The 22,571-nt window shown below is 43.8% G+C and overlaps 1 protein-coding gene across 1 annotated transcript in view; it reads left to right on the top strand.

The window, feature by feature from the left end:
* The first annotated feature begins 3,973 nt into the window (after positions 1-3,973).
* Positions 3,974-22,571, top strand: part of SPATA13 (spermatogenesis associated 13) — a 236,082-nt gene continuing 217,484 nt past the window's right edge. The window contains exon 1 of the mRNA XM_053312445.1: positions 3,974-4,230. Coding sequence (XP_053168420.1) covers positions 4,153-4,230 — 78 coding nt within the window. The 5' untranslated portion in view covers positions 3,974-4,152. The remainder of the gene's footprint in view (positions 4,231-22,571) is intronic.

Here is a 22,571-nt window from a genome sequence, read left to right as displayed (position 1 = left end):
GGGAGGCTGCAGCCGGGCTCGGAGCTTTCTCCAGAATGCCCCGTGCACTCGAGCGGAGCATCCTGGGACTTCTGGGGGCTGCACGGCCCCCAATCCCCGACACCCCTACTGATGGTGATGGAACCGGTAAGTGTGTGGGCAGCTGATCCAGCCACCCAGGGAGGGTGGAGTGCTCGTGAATGGGGAGAGTGGGCCAAGCCCACTCTCCCCATCAAACCCTCCTCGGCTCTCCACACTGCTCATGCGCAGAGCCTCAATGGAGAAAAACAAGAATGAGATGACTGGCTAGAGCAACTTGAAAGAGCCGGTGACTGAAATGGTTAGGATGGAAGCTTTAAGTTAAATCCCTGAGCCTGCTGCTTACAAGAAAGGGCTAGGAGTGCATGGGCTAAGCAGAGCCATTAAACGAATATGAATGGGATGAGTTTTTATATACTGCTTTCACAGAGGATAGAGCAGGTTAAGCCCTCTAGGTATATAGGAGTATTATTTCATTCTTCCTGTTTACACAAACCTCACCTCGACGCGGCACTTTTAAAGGCCAAACCAGTCGTTAAATCTATATTCTTTTATTATTATACTAAGTATATTATACTAAGTATATTATTATACTTATACTATACTATATTCTTTTTTTATTATTAGACTAAGGGTGCATCCGGCCATGGTCAAACTATTCTCGACAAAGGTTTTGCCTCAACTTTTTTATGGAGCTCAGTTGGGCATAGTTAAAAATCTTGATCTGTTGGAGGCACTGCAGTGAGTGCAGTCTAAATTGTTAAGAGCCGTATTGGCTGTCCCTAGATGTGTCCCCACGGTGGCTCTGAGAAGAGAGGTCAGAATGGTTAGGCTTCAGACATGCCTATGGAGAGTCATTATCCTTTACTGGCTAAAAATTTATTTTTCGCGGGAGGGCTTGGTTGCTTTTATAAAACAGGATTCCTTTAAATTTAGATGGCATACCGAGGCCATTGAGAAGCTGGCCCGCTGTGGATACTCATTAGAGGTCGTACAGGAGCTTGGTTACGACAGAGCTCGTATCCAAATTATTCAATGCTTAATGGATATGGAGTTGCAATATGAAATCTCCCAGATATCCAAAAGATTGTTCATGGGTGACCAACTCAGCGGATTTAATTTGGCCTTCTATCTTCGGGTAGTCACGATTCCTGAATACAGATGAGCCATGATGCTGGCCAGGTTAGATGTTCTTCTGTCTGAAGTTCTGTTTGGCAGATATGCAGGAATTCGTTTGGTGAATCGCATATGTCCTTTTGACATGGGCTGTGTTGAAACAATAGCACATGCCTTTTTACATTGCAATTTTTATGAAGAAGCCAGAGGAAAGTTACTTTCTCCCCTTTTGGTAAATCTTAATGGAAGAGAAGATGATGTCTTATTGAGGTTTTTATTTTCTTTATGTGATGAAGATAAAATTAGAACTGTGGCAAAATACTGTTATATTCTCTGCAAAACACGTTCTAATGTTTAGTTCATGTCTGAAATGTCTGTATTTGTAAAACTGCTGGTCAATGACCGAATATATATTATGTATGTATACACTGCTTTCAACAAAAGTTCCCAAAGTAGTTTACAAAGATATAAATACATAAATAAAATGGCTCCCTGTCCCCAAAGGGCTCACAATCCCAAAAAGAAACACAAGATGGACACCAGCAACAGCCACTGGAGGAATGTTGTGCTGGGGATGGATAGGGCCAGTTACTCTCTTTCCCTGCTAAATAAAGAGAATCAACACTTTAAAAAGGTCCCTCGTTGCTCAGTTAGGTTATAAGCAACTGACCAAAGCACTAAAAACTTATCTTGAACATAATGAGGCTGTTCCCACGATCCACAGAAAGCAGGCTAAGGGAGCTTAGCCAGCTTCCCATGGATCGTGGGAACCACCTGGCGACACACGAGTAGACCCCTGACCAGGCTCGGGGGTCTCTGCAGAATGCCCCACATCCGAGCAGAAAAGGCACTGGGGAGAAAAGCACTAGCTTGGAGTCCTTCTTCTTCTTCCTCTTCCTCCTCCTCCTCCTGAGGCTAGTTCACATGCTATTACAAAAGGAACACAAATTGTGCCTCCGGGAATAAGTACGGTATATACAGGTAGATACATTTAGCATGTAGTCTGAGCCCTCTGCAGATATGACCACAGCTTCATAGTATTGATTTCTATAATGGCAGCAGCACATTTATGTATCCATTGCAAACAAGAAACTGGCTGTATCTGCTCCACTCCACTCCTGAAGCAACGTTTCTTGTTAATAAAGGGGATCATACACGTTTAGGTAAAAGGCAGAGTGTGCTGTCAAGTCGATTTCGACTCCTGGCACCCACAGAGCCTTGTGGTTTTCTTTGGTAAAATACAGGGAGGGTTTACCATTGCCTCCTCCCGCGCAGTATGAGATGGTGCCTTTCAGCATCTTCCTATATCGCTGCTTCCCGACATGCCAGCAGGGTTTCAAACTGGCAACCTACTGCTTGTTAGTCAAGCATTTCCCCACTGCGCCACTTAAGGTTTTACAAATATTTTATAATTGTTTGACTGTACATTTACTTGCAAATAGATGTGGCATAGCCATAACAATGCTGTTTCAAATGAATTTACGCATGAGTAAGGATCAGAAAGTGCCATTTGGAAGAAGGGGACAAGGCAGAGAGAGATTACAGGGAAGTTAGCACCACTTTATAAAGCACTAACTTTCCCAGTACAAAACCTGGGTGCTTTCCAGACTAGACCCTACAATGGGGTCAGGACGAATCTCGGAAGTGTGCTTCCACACTTCCTGCATCGTGACACCACAGTCCCAACATGGACAGCAGGGTGCCATTCACATTTCCAATGCCTTGTGGCGAATTTAATCGCCGTGCTATAGAGCAAGGATGTCATATATCTGGTGTGAAAAAATTGCTGTTTGTTCAGGTTGTTAGTTGCTGCGAGACTTCTCCCCCTGCTGTTTATGTTCCGAATGCGACTTGCCTGAACAGAGGCATTTTGCTGCTGTTGAGCAGCTAGTCTGGAAAGCGCCCTGGAAGCAGAGCTTTAATCAAAGTAATATTGCAATAAGTGGCTTCTAAACTGTGGTCTACTGGTAGTCTGCAAGAGAAATATAAAGAAATATAAGTGAAGCTTTTTCCAAAGCAAAACGCTGACAAAAATGCAAATTAAAATTACATTATTTCTGCGCTCTGATGCTTTCCTACTATCTATCTATGATCCCCCTTTCTTTTCACTTCATCCTGCACACTCACTAATGGAATGTAGAAGAAATTCAGGTTTGAATTTGGAAGACACCAATGTGGCAGCTCTCTAATGAAAGCAAATGTGCTGGTTCACAATCTGCACCAAAATTTAAAAATCATTGGCTGGATTGGTTTTTGGGGACGGTATTTTGGGGCTGCGTGTACTACTTACTTTATTCATTACATGCTAAAACAACTTTCTTGGGAATTGCTGTACGTTTTTCCTCTAGTGGTATACTTGAGGGAATGAACTAGTGTTAGCTAGTTGTTCCCATGTACTTTTTAACAATTGTAAATAATGCTGAGAAATGCTGAGTGGAGCTAATCATATGGGGATGCCTATAGCTTTGCCAAGAGAGAGATTTCTCTGTGCAACAGCCATAACCCATTCTTAAAGGTCATTTTTTTGGTAGACTTTGTCAGTACTGAAGAGCAGTTGAAAGTTAAGATAGGCATACAGGAATTCAGCTGCCTGCGCAGCATGTCAAAATGTACAATGCGTGTCATGGCTCTGTGTTCGCATCGAGAGGAGACACAAAGGAGCGTTTCTCAAAGGAGGTCTGTTTCTTCTGCTTTAATAAATGCGCCAATTTGATTTGTTTATCCAGATCTCACCCTTCCCCCACGCAAACTGTTTGGCTTTGGCTAACCTGTTAGTCTCAACTCAGACTGGTAAAACCAGCTAATCTGATTAGTTCTCTCTCTCTCTCTCATACACACACACACGAAGGAAGGCTGCAAGGAAAACTGGGGCCTTCGTAGCACTTTGAAGCTTCTGCTGGGATCAATAGGTTAGGGGGTGCTGAATGCATCAGCGCGGCATGGAAGTGTGAAGCTAGCCAACAAGCAGGGGAAATTCTGTGTCCTAATCTGGGCCTTGGAACCACATGAATACGAACCATGTTCCGCGTCACATTCAATGTGGTGACGGAGAAAGTTACCTTCACTTTGGCAGCCTGCCCCTCCATCACATGGAAGGTAAGAGCAAAAATATTTGTAGAATGCAAAGAAACGAGCAAGAAACTTTTAGTATTAAGATCCCCAGCAAGGCTCAAGATGGTGCAAAGTTGCATATTCAAAGATAAATACAATTAGGAGGAAATAAATATTTGCGTTTGATTTTAAGAAGCAGTTTGTAGTCTGGTCTTCCCTTTTGGAACTCATTCATGTGGTCTGAAGCAAAATCTAAATCCACAGAAATGGGAGAGGAGGGGAATCTTGTAGCTGCAGTAGTCAGAAATTTGGAAAATGCCCTAACCTCATCTATTTTGTTTCCAAGTATTTTTCAAGCTCCTAACATGATTTTTTGGGGTGAAATTTCATTTGGGCAGGTTTTTGTTTTATAAGATGATGATATGTATCAGAAAAGGGGTTTTCTCCTTATGCAGGGTGCAATGGCAGCTGCCTTCTGGACTGTAATTTGATTAGCTTGTGCAGAGGACTTCTTTGAAAGACATTCATAATCTGGTCTGAATTTGCTACATCATGAAATTAAGGACTTTATTTCTTAATTTCATTTCTATCTATTAATGACTTAAGTCTCTGCCCAGTGCTGTTAATGCCTCTACAATGTAACTTCCTGCTAGAAAGTAGAGTTTCTGCTGTGTAAAGACAAGAGTGGGGGAATGTTCTTGGGAATGTCATGGCCAACTGCATGTAAGTCGTGTTACATTTCGCCTTGTTTTTATGCTTTTTTCTAATGCTGTGGTTTTATGTAGGTTCTTTTGTACTTCTAATTTTGTTTTATTCTTTTGATATACGCTGCTTTCACTGCTTTATTTCAGAAAGGGGGGTATATAAATGGTAAAACAAATGAATAACCTGTGGCATATAGGTATGTCCTGCAGAATGCTGTGTACAGTACAAAACTGGCATTAAATAAATGTTAAGTAGGAGCATTAGCTGAAGTAAATGTGACCTGTCGGGAATCAGCCAGCTATTAATAGTAACATGGAAAGGGGGCCCATTGACACTTCATCTATGGATGTATAAAGATAAAATATATGTGAACATCAGTCACTTTAATCTACCTCCTGCAGACTAATCTACAGCAATTATTACTGGTTCCATTGAAATTAAGAGGATATGTGTAAAAGCAGATCTGCACTCTGTGCAGCCCTGCCTTAATTCCAGCCAGGAAGTGCGCAGGAGAAGTTCCTGGCGGGCTGTGTTGTCTGCTCCACCTCTTCTTGGAGAGCATATTCCTGTGACCAAGGGTTGTCTCTTCTTGTTTGTAAAGAGCTTGGTATGGGCCATCAGGCTGCTGTTGTAGCTGTGACCTATAGGCATTAGAGCATTGATTGATTGATTGATTGATTAAGTGCCGTCAAGTCAGTGTTGACTCTGAATGTGGTGGTATAAGGTAAATCTGATATGGAATTATGCCTTATCAGAGTTCTAGTCTCATCATTTGCTCACATGCATGCACAAATATCTAATTAAAGAGACAGTAGACATTTCAGTAAGGAGAGTTGTAGCTTGGCTATCCTTCCCAGTATACTCTGACATCCACTCTCAACTATAATACAGGCAATCATGATGCAGATTCCATGCCAAGGACCAGGAAGCAGTGAAGGATTAGAATGCACAAGCATTGGCCTGTCTATATTTATCTACCCTACAACTTCCAACGATTGCAGCATGATCTAAGCTTATTTCTAGTCTCCATGAAAAAAATTGTTAATTTACTGACGTTACTACTATTCATTTTTAGTGTTTCAAGAAAATATATCTTCTGTTCTTATTTACTTTCTGATATCAATGACATCACTTCCTATAATTGACATTTTAATTATGGCTGGTGTGAAAAACACATTGCTCATCATTTTCTTTAAGATAAGATATACAGCTTTGGGCCATAATGAAATAAAGGGGGGGGGGGACACATTTCAAATGCACTCTAAGTGAAAATGACGTACACCATAAATCTAGAGATAATCTAGGGATGCTAATATTGGGGGAAATGTGCTGTGAAGTTAAAGATTCACTAACTATGAAATTTTAATGTGTTTTAATCTATTATTTTTATCTTTTTGTGAATTTTAATGTTTTATATTTTATGTTTTAATTCTGTACACTGCCTTGCAATTTTTATACTAGGCGGTATACAAAACAAACAAACAAACAAACAAACTGTGAAACCATCAATTTATTTTCATTAAATAATATCACACACACACACACCCCATTTCACATGACTGCACTGTAAAGCTGAGCTTTTTAAAAACAGACTATTTTAAGAAATTGGGTTTATGGATGGACTTGATTGCTGTTCAAAATCTTGTCCTCTTTTCTTTGCTTTTGGAAGAGCTTGATATATCACTTTAAAGATCCTTTGGTGTAATACGGTAGATGATGAGCCTGTTCTCATGACCACAGGTTCCTGGGTAGGACATGGTTAACTCCATGACTGTGGTGGTGCAAATAAGGAATTCGTGGTCATCTGGGGAGCCAGGAGACCTCCTGACTCAACAATTCTGAACCTGGGTGGCTCAGATACGCTACCCAGGTTAAAAGTGGGGTAGGAGGAAAACAGAGTCTGTCCCACCTTCTTTTCTAGTTGTCTGAGCTGCCACAGGGTTTTAAACTGCTCCCAGGCAGCTGGCAGCCATGTTTAGCATGCAGTCCTGTGGCTTGTGGGGCCGGGGAGAAGAGAGCTGCTGCAGTACTGAGGGCTGCCTCTCCACTGCTCTTACAATGCATTGTAGTGTATGTGAAGGCGCCAGCTTCCACTTTCAGCAGTGAAGAATGCCGCTGTAGCATCTGTGTGGGTGCGTGAGTTGTGGTCATCTGGGGGGCACAAGTTTTGACTCCTCCTCAGTTTGACTCCTGGCGACCACAGAGCCATGTGGTTTTCTTGGCAGAATACAGGAGGGGTTTACCATTGTCTCTCCCTGCGCAGTATGAGATGATGCCTTTCAGCATCTTTCCTATATCATGGCTGCCTGATATAGGAGTTTCCCATAGTCTGGGAAACAGACCAGTGGGGATTCGAACCAACAGCCTCCTGCTCTCTAGGCAGGTTACTTCCCCACTGCACCATTAGGTGACCTAACGTTATAGGTACTGGAATTTTATTATTTCCTTTTCTGATTCCTGCTGAAACGTTTCTCTCAGAGTATATTGATTGGGAGGGTGCTTGTGGCTCCTGTGACCCTAGTAATAATGGAGTGGAAGAACCCTTTTTTCCCTGAGAAGGCTTTGGTCCTTGAAGCCTCCATAACAAGCCTGCTCAACTTCGGCCCTCCAGCAGATGTTGACCTATTAAAGTAAAGTGTGCCATCAAGTGGATTTCGACTCCTGGCGCCCACAGAGCCCTGTGGTTTTCTTTGGTAGAATACAGGCGCCCAAATGGCAATGGTTTACCATTGCTATTTCCCGCACAGTATGGGATGATGGCCTTTCAGCATTTTCCTATATCGCTGCTGCCCGATATAGTACCAGCGGGGATTTGAACTGGCAACCTTCTGCTTGTTAATCAAACATTTCCCTGCTGTGCCACTTAAGGTGATCAGATGTTGGCCTACAACTCCCATAATCCCTGGCTATTGACCAGTGTGGCTGGGGATTATGGAAGTTGTAATCCAAAAACAACTGGGGGCGGGGGGGGGCAACGTTGAGCAGGCCTGCTCCATAAGCTCTGGAGTTATTTAACAGCAGTGTGTAGATGATAATGCTGAGACCCTATTCAGACTGTCATAAGAAGGGATGATTTTGGAGAGCTGATTCAAATGTTGCCTCACGGCTACTACCAAAAATTACTTTTCTATTGACAAGACGTTGTACTGTTGCATTGATGTCCAATCCTGGATAATAGTGGGTGGAATATATGGACAAAAGTCAATGGCTGACATCCTGACTAATGAAGCACAGGTACAGTGGGAGAAGCACCAGTGTAGCACCAGTGCTTCTGAAGAGTTCCAGACTAATGCTGAGCCAGTGCTAATGTGTGTGTACATTAGAACAGCCCTGCTGGATCAGTCCCAGTGTTCCCTCTAACAAGGATTCCCAGATGTTGTTGACTACAACTCCCAGAATCCCCAAGCAAAAGCCATTGCAGCTGGGGATTCTGGGAGTTGAAGTCAACAACATCTGGGAATCCTTGTTAGAGGGAACACTGATCAGACCCAAGGCCTATCTAGTCCAGCACCCTGTTCCACACAGTGACCCACCAGATGCCTCTGGGGTGGGCAAGAGGTGACGGCATGCCCTCACTCCTGCTGTTGCACCCCTGCAACAGGTATTGAGAGGCATCGTGCCTCTGAGTCTGGAGGTGGCCTTTAGCCCTGAGACTACTAGCCATTGATAGACATGTCCTCCATGAATTTGTCTAAGCTCCTTTTAAAGCCATCCATGTTGGTGGCTATCACCAAATCCCATGGCAAAGAATTCCATAGATTAATTATACACTATGTGAAAAAGTACTTCCTCTTGTCAGTCCTAAATTCTCTCTCTCTCTGATAATTAGAACCATTAGGAGTGGAAACTTATCCATCTTACTTGTTTAGTGATGCAATGCTAGGTTGGAAGAAAAGATGGCAAGACATATGAGGCATCCTATAAACAAAAGCATTAGCCATGAACAGTGTTGTCCCTTTATAAACCTCCCTATGCATATAAATGCTAGGTTTTCTATGCTCAGGGAGTATTTTATGGGGAATAATTCAAAATGATCAGTAGTCTTTGTTCCCATTGAATCGCTCAGACTTCTCTTGAAGGCTGGAGCCGTAACCAGTAGTATGTTTTCTCTCGGATAAAGGCACAAAGTCTTTGTCTCTTGGTTGCACTGATTTATCTTTGTTGCATAGAAACTTGTCTCTGAGAATGGCAAAAGTAGTTTCATTGTCTTTTGAAACAGATGTACAGATCCAAAGACTGTTTGTTCTTGCTCCTGTAGCTCCTAAAGCCAAGGGTGGCCCTCGGTACTGTGGTGCCTGAGGTGAGATGCTAAATGCTGCCTTGGCCCATGACCCAGGAAGGGTGGGTCAATAACATGGTCCTGAATATGGCCAGCTACGGATCTGTTGGGCCATATTCACCGATATGAACTTGACAGTGCCCTCCGCTCGGCATCTTAGGCTCTGCTCATGGACCCGCCACTAAGAGAGATCTAGTTGACAGGGATTAAAGATGGGGCCTTTTCGGTTGTGGCCCCTTGGCTTTGGAATGCCCTCCCCGAAGAGCTTCGCCATGCTCCCCCCTCAGTGTTTTAAAAAAACCCACAATTAAAAACACACCTTTTAAAAGAGGCTTTTAAATATTTTATCTGCTGCTTACAGCTGGTAGGTTTTTATAGTTCTCAGTTTTTAGCTTTTTATTAATAACTTCTAATTTGAAACTTTTTTAACAATTGTAATTTTAAATGTTATTTTAGCTGGGAGTTTTTCACACCTGGCTTTTAGTTCACATCTCCTCCAGAATGGTGTGCGTTCACTTATTGGCCAAATTTACCCCAAAGTCCCTGTGAGCTATTGGGGTACACTTCACACACGATTCAGGTTTTTCACTGTGCGTTAGAATGCAGCCCAATTTATATCCAGGGTAAAAACATCCACTTTTTGCATCGGTTTTTGGGGACAACTTCGAACTTACAGTCAAGCCTCACAGTAAACCCTCAGTAAAGCCTACTGTCTGGGAAAGCTTCTAGTCTTTTAACTCGTTTATTAATCTTTTATTTCACATTGTATGTATTTTATTAATGTTGTGAGCCGGCTTGAGCAGTAGTATACTGGAGGGGCGGGGTATAAATATTTCAAATCCATAAATAAACGAATAGGATGAATATGTATATCCTGTTTTTCCACAAAAGTTCCCAAAGTGGTTTACATAGATATTAATAAAATGGCTCCCTGTCCCCAATGGGCTTACGGTCTAAACAAACAAATAAAGCAAGCAAGTTTTCTTTCGAAGCCAATCTTTGCAAGTTTTAATAGTGGCACAGGAAAGGGAAGGTTGCTAGCACCCTCCTCTTCTTTCCTTGTGTTTCTTACAAGCTTTGCAAGGCGTATGAGGAGAGGTGCTCACTGCAAAGCTTGCAAGGGTCAGATTGGTCCAGTACTGCTGGTCTGATGGCAGCTGTGGGGGGGGGCATCATTGCCCTGCTGGCACCCCAATAATCTGCTGCCTGAGGTGACAGCCTCACCTGGCTTCATGGAAGGGCCACTCCTGCCTAAAGGAGAACAACCGAGCCAAGAAGAGAACAGATGTAAGGAGATGCAGCTGCCAAGTCTTCGGCTTTAGCGGGAGATTTAAAAGATTGTGTTTGGGTTGCGAAGCAGTAACTATAATGATGTGGGGAGAATAAAAATTGAAACTAAGCCAACATTCATTTGGCGAAGCCAGGGCGCTTTTCAGATTGCTCTCTGTTCAGCAGTAAAATGCTTCAGGCTTGGCAGGATTGTTTTGAAAAAATAAATAGCTTGCAGAACCCTCCTACGATGGGAAAATGCAGCTATTTATATGTGCCACACATGCAACACTGTAGGGCTAAAATGGAAGGATAAAATCCGAAAGAAAGCATTGGGAATGTGAACGGCACCTTGCTGACAGCGCAGGGACAGCAGTGTCGAAACACAGGCAGTACAAAGGCACACTTAACGGACAGTAGTGACACTGTTGTAGCGTGTGATCTGGAAAGTGCCTGGGGCGTATTCCAGATCAGAGATTCTCAACGTTGGGTCCCCAAATGTTATTGGACTTCAACTCCCATAATCCCCAACCAAAGGCCAATGGGGCTGGGGATTATGGGAGTTGAAGTCCAATAACATCCAAGGACCCAACGTTGAGAATCCCTGTTCCAGATAACACGCTGCAACGTCCTTGCAATGTATCCACTGAGTGGCCCTCCATATTGCCCGTGTCTCTACATTGGTGTCGCTGCGTTGTCAGCAGGGTGCCGTTCATATTTCTCATGCCCTGATTTGAATTTTAAGGATGTGTTTTTGCCCTACAACATTGTAAATGCACTGCAGGAAAGCAGCTGTATTTTTCTGTTGCAGAGAACCTTGCCCTGCATTTTATCCTTTGCAGCATGTGGCAGTATGGACAGTTCTCCCCTCCCCCCGGCCCATGCTTGCTTCTTCCACCGCCCTCACCGCGGGGAGAGAAAGAGGCAGGGAGAAATCTTGGCTTTCCCCTCCTTTCCTCACCACAGATCCCAAGCCACTCACCTCCCTCCTCCTCCGCTTGCTTCCACTATAACTTGTGCTTGTCAATGCCGAAGAGGAGGGGAGAGCAGCAGAGCAGGTTGCTGAATCCAACCTTTTCTCATGCACTTTTTACTGAAGAGGAAGCCCATTGAACTAAATCATTTACTTCTGTGCAGTCCCACTTACTACAAGGCAAAGGGCAGGGAGAGAGAACAGTCACTTACTTCAAAGGAAGCCCATTTAACTGAATCATGATTCATTTACTTCTGTGCAATCCCACAGCCCTCACTGGAAGAGCGCTCCCCTCCGCCTCTTCTTATTTATTTATTTATTTATTTCTGTGGAGGCATGCTTCTCTGAAGGAGAAGGCCCGGCAGGAGGGAAGCAGCGAGGGCAACAGCGGAGAGGAGAAAGGCACCCCACCACTGCCTCAAGGCTCCCTGGCCCTAGCGAGGCTCTGCCTGGGGCACCACCGACTGAGGAGGAGTGGCAGAGGTTGCTGCTGCTGCTGCAGCCGCCCCCAGCAGCCTTGATGGGGGAGCTGAGAGGCTACTGGCTGCCACCACCATGGAAGAGAGCGCCCACCCAGGAGCTCCAGTTCCTCTTTTCCGCCTTTCCAGGCTCACCATAAGATTCCCTTTTTCTTCCCCAGTATTATTATTATTATTATTATCATTAATTAATTAAAAAATATTCCTGGAATCACTTGCGCAAGGATGCAACGGCAAAAGGTTTTGTTTTGGAACCACGCTTCCCCCTGCTGGTGGATTAGCGCAAGGCAGTCGAGAAATTTTATATATATATATATATATATATATATATATATATATATATATATATATATATTTAAAAGGTCATCATGTCACACACACTCCACAACTCCATTGGCCCAAATGGACCAGGAGGAGAGGCAGATAACTGTGTTTCAATGAGAATATGGACACCCCTGCCTGGAAAATACATTGCAGTGGACAAAAAATATGAATGGCCACCAGCTTACAATGAAGCATTAAACAACCCTTTGCTCTTGTTTTGAAACTGTTGTACTATTCCATCACAGTTTGCAATGCATTAACCGTTGCAAATCTCATAGTCCAGAAAATGCCCAGGAGGAAGTTAAGCTCGCTTTTTAGACTGTGAGCCCTTTGGGGACAGGGGACCATCTTATTTATGTATTATTTATTTTTCTCTGTAAACTGCTGTGCATACTTTGGTTGAAGAGCAATATATAAATATCTGTAGTAGTATTTAAATATCTGTAGTAGTAATAGTTCTCATACACATTTGGTAGCTGATTGCAGTGACTGAACACTGAGTAAGCAAAATTCACTACATAAATGAGCATTGTTGCTGTTAGCATTTTTAAAAATATAATTTTCTTGCATTTTCATTTTATTGACCTGAAAGTGAACATATTTTTGTTTGTATTTGTATAGATGCTTCCTTGTTAGACATTAACCTGTGTGACTTTGAGGTGGAACACAAGAGCCATTCACTATGCTTCAAGTGGAGCAAGCAGTAAACAGAATCACATGTTGTTTAAAACCAAGTGATAGAGATTGGTGGAGTGAAATATTTCATTCTTTGGATGTCCAGAGTTCTGGAAAATGTTGCAGAAGTTCTGGATACATGCCAAAACACAAGCATGCCAGTAAGTAGCATGCAAACGTTTTTTGGATGTCATTTTCATGACAATAGGGTCCATTAACAACATAACAAATGAACAATGCTGATTGCCAAGTGTACAACTGAAACTGATTTGTGGTCACACAAAGTTTTGTTATCTTCCCACTAGCATTTTTTTTAAAATCTCCTGAACAATTTAGGAATGGAGATGTTTACCTGTGCCACTTATCTCGTTTATACTTAGTATTAATTATTTTACACAAATTAGATTTGCCCTTATCCAAATCTATGGTGTGACCGCATTTGAAGTACTGTGTGCAGTTTTGGTCATCATATCTTAAGAAGGACTTTGCAGAACGGGAAAATGTGCAGAAGAAGGCAACCAAGGTGATTAGGGGCCTCCAGCACCTTCCTTACAAGGAAAGGGTACAACACCTGAGACTTTTACATACAGCAGGCTTTACCACAAGTTTACTGGGAAGCTTAACTGTGAAATCAAAGTTGTCCCTCAAAAAATGACTCAAATTGTGGATTATTTTTTAACCCCGGATATAAATCAGGCTACACTCTAACGTGCAGTGAAAACCCTGAATTGTGTGTGTGCTGCTCCCTGATAACTTGCAGGAACTTTGGGGTAAATCTGGCCATTATGTGAACACACCCCTTTCATTCTGGAGGAGATGTGAGTTAAGGGGCTTTAAAAGCCCCATGTGAAAAATTTCCTGGGTTTCTTTCTTTTCTTTTTTTAGCAACTATGCGGAGACATGATAGAGGTGTACAAAATTATGCATGGAACGGAGAGAGTAGACAGAGAGAAATTTTTCTCCCTCTCTTACAACACTCGAACCAAGGATCATTCCATGAAACTGAAGACCAGGAAATCTAGGACTGACAACAGGAAGTACTTTTTCACACGGCACATAATTAATCTATGAATTCTCTGCCACGAGATGTGGTTATGGCCACTAGCTTGGATGGCTTTAAAAGGGGCTTGGACAAATTCATGGAGGACAGGTCTATCAATGGCTACTAGTCTGAGGGCTATAGGCCACCTTCAGCCTCAAAGGCAAGATGCTTCTAAATACCAGTTGCAGGGGAGCAACATCAGGAGAGAAGGAATGCTCTGACCTCTTGCCTGTGAGCTTCTCAGAGGCATCTGGTGGGTCACTGTGTGAAACAGGGTGCTGGACTAGATAGTCCTTGAGCCTGATCCAGCAAGGCTGTTCTTACATTCTTAGAAACTGAATATTAGGCAGAGAATGAGTGGAAGGATCAGCATCATCCTCAGCCAGGTTCTGAGACTGCGAATGCTGAATGGAAGCTGTCCTAGGGGTCTTATGAGTCGTCTAGCAACAAGTACTGGTCTGGTTCCATTTAGCCAAGCCAGGTTTAGGTTGTGCAACACCTGGGACCCATCCTCCAGCAGAGTCAAAGAATGAGGTGTTCAAGTTTTGATCTGTTCGTAGTATAGTAATATACGCCAGGGGCGTATCTAGGGTGGGGCAGGCAGGGCACATGCCCCGGGCGCCACTTGAAGGGGGCGCCATTTCTTAAAATTAAAAAAAATTTTAAAATGGCCGCCAGAAACAAAATGGCCACTGGACATGCTCAAATGGCCTCTGTGAGGCCCTAGGCCATGCCAGGCCTTGCAGAGGCCATTTGAGCAAGCGTGGTGGCCATTTTGTTTTCAGCGGCCATTTCTTTAAAAAAATTATTTTAAAAAATGACCACCGAACATGCTCAAATGGTGCCTTTGAGGCCCTAGAGGCCAGTGGGAGGAGGGGGAAACTTTGCAGACTGCCCACAGCCTTGAGGAAGTCCCCCAAAGGGGCTACAGGTAATTTTTTTTAAAAAAAATTAATATAATATAGGTCACTGTACACATATTCAGACTGGAACTATGTACAGAGAATCAGGGCTTGTGAATACTGCACTGAAGTTTATGAGCTAAGATTGTATGCATTTGCTCTTACTTTGCTTCTTGTGATAAGTGAGTTAAATGTGATGTCTTAAATATGGCTATTAATGGTGAGTTTTTCTTTGAATCAGTGTGAAATCCTTAGTATTAAGGCCCACTGGGAGTTTCTTGCTCTTTCTCCCATTTTAACTGTCTTTCTGAAATACTAGAATGTATTCCAAGCAGTGACACAGTTTACTCTGCATAGCCTTTAATTATTTTCAGAGTATCTGGTAAAAGTCAAATTCTCCATTTATTTTTAAAACTTATGTAATCGTGATGCTACAATGTATAGCAGAGAATTAGACAGGCACTTCTATTTAGTTTTTCCAAGTACACCTCCGCATAATATTTAGGTATTTCATGAGCCCTAGCATACTGAAATTTGTAGTTTTCCAGCATTTTCTTGGTCTGGCTACGTCCACTGCTAAATAGTTTTTGAAAAATTAAAAGATTAACGAGCTTGACTTGTATTTTTCAGCTGATATTATGGTAAAGTTATTTGAAAGATGGGTGTCAGATGCTTGGACAAGGGGCGCAATTTCAGTGCTTGCCCTAGGCGCTATTTTCCCTAGATACGCCTCTGATATACGCAGCAAGCACAGGTAGTGATAGGAATAGTAGCACAGCTGTGCTTAAGAGGGATCAAACAAACAGCGGCATCTGATAATTGTGTTATAGCTGGGGTTTTTATGCTAATACATGTGGTAATAAAGTTAGCTGCCCCTAGGTGCCAGCTAAATGTAGGGAGAGAAGTGTTAGGTCTACAGATGTGCCAACATGGGCAAGGTTTCTGGCAAGCACCTCTACCATGAGGACACAGCCCTGCCTTTGTCTTCTGCCTCAGAAATGTTTCCTCAGGACTGATCACCCCTAGTAGAAGCCCCTGAGCACCACTAGGGCCAGTGCTTAAGAAATCCTCTAAGAAACAGAGCCTTCCCTAGAGAACAGATGAGGTCAATCCACTTTACCTAGGCAGCGGTCATAAAAACCAGTAGTCCGCTGCTCCAAGTTATGTTGCTATCCTTGCTCTTGTGTTCCTGGTCGTTGAAGTTCTGACTCCTTTGTCCTTGTCACTGTTTGAGTTCTGTGTTGTTCCTGGATAACGGCCTCAACAAAGACCTCAACTCAGCCCAGAATAGGATAGGTGGCCTGCAGAATGCTCTGCTCTTCCTAGGACTGGATCACAGGGTCTGCAAGATTCCTGATGTAACTGGCCCACATCTCTGTGAAGGCACCTTCTGCCTCAGAATCATGGTCTGGGGTCTGGGACATAAACAACAACAACAATTAATAATAATAATAATAATAATAATAATAATAATAATTTATTTATTTATATTTATTTATTTATTGAACATATTTTTATACCGCCCAAACCTCACATCTCTGGTTGGTTTACAACAAATCTGGGTGGTTTACAATAATAAATAATAATTAATAATAAGCAACAACCACTTTATTTGTTAGCCTCCCCATCGCAATTGTTCTCTGGGCAGCTCTCAAAGTAAAACCATCAAACAACAATGGAATAAAAACATATAATTAACAGCACATTAAAAACAAAACAAAACATTACAATAAAATCCAAAAACCTTTTTAAAATTCAGTGGGGTGCCACCACTGAAAAGGCCCTATTCCTATTAACCACCAGCCTCACCTCATTTGGTGGGGGTCCTTGGAGCATGGCCTTTGAAAAAGATCTCAAGCTCCAGTTAGGGACATATGGGGCAAGGCATTATTTCAGGCAACCTGAAACATAAAGCTCTGGATTTAGCAGTTTATCATAATGTATGAATTTGCAAAAGCATCTTCCTCCAGTTTGGCTACTGACCCTGTTCTTCTTTATGTATGACATTTTGCTTCCCAAGGCAAAGGGCAATACATATTTCCCTGTCCCCATCTAGAGATGGGCACTCAGAATTCTCAGGCCATGCCTGAGAATGGGCATCTGCAGGACTTTTTGGGGGGTGAGGAGAAAGCTTGGGCATTGTGCCCTGTGCCATGCTCTGATTGAGGTCATTCACACAATCGAAAACTATGTTCTACTCGGGTTTGGGAGCTGTGTGTACTCCCAATTTTTGATTGTGTGGAAGCAAGGTTAGAGGAAAACCTGGGTAGTTTTTTCTCCTACCTTGCTTCCACACAATCACTTCTAACCAGGTTTTCCTCTAACCCTGCTTCCACACAATCAAAAATTGGGAGTACACACAGCTCCCAAACCCGGGTAGAACGCCGTTTTTGATTGTGTGAACGACCTCATTGTCTTTCACTTACTTGCTTCCCCATCTGAGCTGCAGCCTCTGTCACTTCCCAGGGCTAAGGCAAGACCAGGCAAATTGCACATCTCTCCCTCCTTCCCTTCATGCTGCAGGAAGCCAGGCAGGTGCATAAGACCCCCAGAGGAGGCCTGCTGCCTGCCTGGCCCACTGGCTGGAGCGCCTGGAGCATGGCACTGACTACAATGATGCTGCCTGCCCCCTGGGGCTCCCCCGCCTCACAACATTGGTGGGAAAGGGGAGCAGGTTTGCCTTTGGGTGGGTTCAAGTTGGGGAAAACGGTGCCGGAGAGGTGGATAGGCTCAATCCAATCTCAATCCAGTGCCCCCCCCACTTGCTCCCCCTCTGGATTTCCATGGCTGCCGAGGCAGTAGGGACATGCAAGCAATCTCAGACAATGCCGCCAGGCCAGGCAGTGGTGGCAGGGGCATTCCTAGATTGTTGGAGGGGAAATAAGAGGTGTGTTCTACTGGGGCAAAAAGGGGGGAAATGAACGGCAGGCTCCAGTGGGGTGAGGGAGGGTGGTGGCAGTAGACGACAGGGTGGCACCTGTAGTGGCAGAGGCCTGGGACCTGCTGACCCCTTCGCCCCTCCCCACACCTGCGCTTGAGGCAGCCTCCCCACTCTGCCTTATGGAAGAACCATCTGCATATGTAAGGTTAATGAATACATGGCTTCTGCAGGAGACTAGTGTCAGAATCCAGCCTAAGAATCCATTGACAAATTACTTCTTCACATTGCACTCTTGCATCTGCATTTATGGGGAAAGCAAGATGTGGGGAATGTAACATAAGACATCTCCCCCACATCCAGGCACCTTGGGTGTGCTTTTCAGAATTTCACATTCCTCTGATGAATGTGGGTTGTAATGTTGCCCACACTGTCTTCCCCCCTTCCCCTGTATATACATAACTCTCTGCAAAAAGTCTGAAATAATACAGCTGTCTCATTCTGTTTGCTGTACTCGGCTTAGAACTAACTGGGATAGTTGTGAAATGACCTTATTCTATCATAAAGTCAACACCAAAGATCTGTAGAGTGTCTTCAAAGTTTTATTTTTTGAGGAAACTCAGGTTGTACATGTACAAGAGAAAACAAGTTGTTCTGGTAAGAACTAATCTGCCTACTTTCATTTTACTATAATCTTAATTGATTATTACCATCCTCACAAGTTAACCCATTTCAGCCTTAAACATTCACACATCCGCCATCTTGAGCTGGGGTGGTGGATGACACCATCACAAACTATGCTGATGAGGTGTCCCTATATGTCACTCATTACAACTGTATCAAATTTGGTTCAGATTGATTTAGCAGTCCACAAGTTAGCCCATTTGTGCCTCAACCATTCATGTATCCACCATCTTGAATTGGGGTGGATGGCATCATCACAAACTATGCCCTTGAGCCATCCCTATGTGTCCCCACAGCTGTAGCAAATTTGGTTCAAATCGGTTTGGCGGTTCAAAGATTAGCCCACTTGCATCTCAAACATTCATGTGTCCACCATTTTGAATTCAGGCGGATGACATAATCACAAACGCTGCCATTGACATTTCTCTGTGTGTCCCTACAACTATACAAAATTTGGTTCATATTGGTCCAGGCATTGCAAAGTTGATCATGGGACACACACACACACACACACACACACACACACACACACACACACACACACAATGTTGGGTGATCTCATAAGTTTACTTTCCTAAAGGCAAGTAGGCTAAAAAATCCATTCAGACCTAATGGAAATTTGTGGATGCTGTGCCTTGCTGGCAAGCCCACTGTGGGGCTACAGTGCTCTGTAGACCCACCCACCCACCCACTGTTTATTGGGGTGACAAATTATTGTCTGAGAAGACAAATGCTGTATCTGGAGAGAGATTCTTCCTGTGATTAGGAATGCTGGTCTCCCTCTTGATGCAGGAGACCTTGGCAGTGGTGAAGCTGGAGGAGTGATGGTCACAGTCGGGAATGATATGAGATATGAGGATATGAGAACGGAGAGGCAGGGGAGACAAAGTCATGGAAGGCACTGAAGATGAGGATGAAGGGCGCACAGGAGTCAGACCATGGGCCCATCTAGCTCAGTACTGTCTACCCCGGGTGACTGCAGCTTCTCCAAGGTTTCAGGCAGGAGTCTTTCCCAGCCCGACATGGGGCATTTAAAGCCCTTTAACTCACATATCCTCTGGAGTGGAGGGGGTGCTTTAACATATCAGCCAGATTTACCCTGAAGTCCCTGCGAGTTATCAGGGAGCCGTTCACACACAATTCGGGTTTTTCACTGTGTGTTTAGAGTGTAGCGCAATTTTATATCCAGGGTAAAAACATCCACTTTTTGCATCGTTTTTTGGGGAGAACTTTGAACTTACAGTCAAGCCTCACAGTAAACCCTCAGTAAAGCCTACTGTCTGGGAAAGCTTCTAGTCTTTTAACTCATTTATTAATCTTTTATTTCACATTGTATGTATTTTATTAATGTTGTGAGCCGGCTTGAGCAGTAGTATACTGGAGGGGCGGGGTATAAATATTTCAAATCCATAAATAAACAAATAGGACGAATATGTATATCCTGTTTTTCCACAAAAGTTCCCAAAGTGGTTTAAACAGATATTAATAAAATGGATCCCTGTCCCCAATGGGCTTACGGTCTAAATAAATAAATAAAATCTTTTTTATTTATTTTAAAAATAATTTTAAAAATCCACTATTTGTGCCAGCCCTGCTGGATCAGGCCCAAGGAAGCCCATCTAGTCCCGCATCCTGTTTCGCACAGTGGCCCACTAGATGCCATTGGAAGCCTACGGCAGGAGTTGAGGGCATGCCCTCTCTCCTGCTGTTACTCCCCTGCAACTGCTCTGACTAGTAGCTGATGATAGACCTCTCCTCCATGAAGTTATCCAAACCCCTCTTAAAGCCATCCAGGTTGTTGGCTGTCACCACATCTTGTGGCAGAGAATTCCACAAGTGGATTATGTGTTGTGTGAAAAAGTACTTCCATTTGTTGGCCCTGCATTTCCTGGCAAATGAATGATGTCATGGGCTTGCGGCCCTCTATTCAAACGGCGCAGGTGCACTGGAGCGCCTCGCAGTCCTCAGAGGCCGCTGAGCTGGACAGTCACGCTCAGTCAGGCCACCTGTTCTGCCCACTGCCACAGAGGTGGGGGAGGCCTGCTCACCTCACCCCCACCCCCTCAGCCACGCACATGGCGGCTAGAATATTGGTGGCTCAGCCTCGTGGTGGCGGTGAGGAGGAAGGCTCGCAGGCCTTGGGGGGGGGGCTTGTGGCAGGGGCAGTCTGGGCCCTCAGATTGCCTATGTGTGCTACTGCCTGCAGCCTTCTGCATGCAAAGCAGATGCATGCAAAGCCCAGAACCTGGGACTAGAACTTGGGACCTTCTGCATGCAAAGCAGATGCTGGACCACAGACCTATGACCCCCTGTGGCTTATGCTGGATCCAAGAGCCAGTGGGACTGAAGGAGGGGTGTGATTTGGTTGGTGTGATGAGAGTGGTGACTGATTCTGGCAGCAGAGTACCGGAAAAAGGTGAGGGGGCCAAGCGAAACCATGGAAGACTAAGAGGAGAAGGTTGCATGAGTCAAAGCAAGAGATGATCAAAACTCAACTAGAGTTTTGCTAAGGGGCAGAAAGGAACGGCTGTACTCCTGCAGTATCCTAGAAGTGGCATGATTTGATGGCAGACTGAAGAGGGGAATGCAGGAAAGTAGTCAAAACATGCAGTAAAGTGAGCCATGCTGGGATTTCAGAGCATCTGCCCATCAGATGCATTAGGATGTTGTCTCTAAAAGCTCATGCTGCATTAAAGGAGCCACAGCTGTTGCTACCAAGTTCTTTTTGCTCCAGTCAGTCTGCAGGACCAGGCTGCAGAGATGTCACTCTGTTGCAGTGCATGTCCTTTAGTAGACTCTTGGTGAAAGCGCCACCTTGTGGTGGATACCTTTTTTCTTATTTTACCATCTTTTCCCCTGCTCAGATGAGTTCAATTTCCCCAGGCTAGCTAATGTTTCAAGGAATCTAGTCGACCAGATGAGCATAATGCTGTGATTGTGGGCATGCACACTCTTGTGAGTGGCATGAGCCTTTGGGATAAATAAATTGGCCATTTGCAATTAAAAGTTGTTATTCCGTATAGCACCATTGGTGTTCAACATAAACTGAAGACAGGCTTCTGTCCCAAAGAGCTTTCTATCTAAATTTAGACTGTGCAAGGGAGGTAGACTACAGAGGGAGAAAGGGAGAAGCAAGGGGAGCAAGGGACGAATGCAAACAAATCCAGCTGCAGACATAGTTTCAGCTAAGATGAAAAGCCAAAAGGAATTGGTATATGAGATGGAATTATGGAGGCCACCAAGAGATCCACAGATAAGGATCAGTAGTTTATGCTGATAGGAAGCAGCTGTACAAATCAGTGAGCGCATGCTAGATTTTATTTCTTAATATCTATTTATTTAATTACTTAATTAATTAATATACCACCCCTCCAAAATGGCTCAGGGCATTTTACAACAAATAAAAACAATTAAAATCAATTTAACAGTTAAAATCAAAACTAAATCATTTAAACATTAAATACATTAGCATTAAAATCATTTAAACCCAGCATTAAAAATTTAAACCACAAATCTAATTAAAAGCCTGGGTGAATGAATGTGTCTCCAGTGCCTTTTAAAAAGTTGCCAGAGATGGGGAGGCTCTTATTTCAACAAGGAGCGCATTCTAAAGCCCTGGGGCAGCAACAGAGAAGGCCCATTCCCAAGTTGCCAACAAACGAGTTGGTGGCAACTGCAGGCAAATCTCTCTAGATGATCTCAACCAGCGGTGGGGCTCATGGTAAAGAAGACGATATCCATTTCAAATATATGTTCCACTATGGCTCCTAACTTGGTATGGTCCATTTGTTATTAGCCCTACATTGCTGTGTGTGTGTGTGTGTGTGTGTGTAGCCTGAAATAATGTTGGTACCTATTAAGGTTGTGCACATGACCATAGTTGACAGGTGGGGAGGGCACAAGGGGAAGGCAAGATCCAGCTTACCTTCCCCGCAGATGAGTGAAATCCACATGTGGGATGCACAGCTTGCATGCCCACCACAATCTGCACTGTGCGCGCCTGGCCTTTGAAGGCCAGGAGAATGAGTAGGGGTAAGCAGCGAGGTGGCCAAATTTGCAGATGATAACAAACTCTTTTGGGTAGTGAAATCCAAAATGGATTGTGAGGACCTCCAAAAGGATCTCTCCAAACTGGGTGAATGGGCGACAAAGTGGCAAATGCGGTTCAGTGTTGGC

The sequence above is a fragment of the Hemicordylus capensis genome, chromosome 3, assembly GCF_027244095.1.
Source record: "Hemicordylus capensis ecotype Gifberg chromosome 3, rHemCap1.1.pri, whole genome shotgun sequence".
Classification (NCBI taxonomy): domain Eukaryota; kingdom Metazoa; phylum Chordata; class Lepidosauria; order Squamata; family Cordylidae; genus Hemicordylus; species Hemicordylus capensis.
The sequence above is the reverse complement of the archived record's forward strand: the minus strand, read 5'-3'. Positions and strand labels throughout refer to the sequence as shown.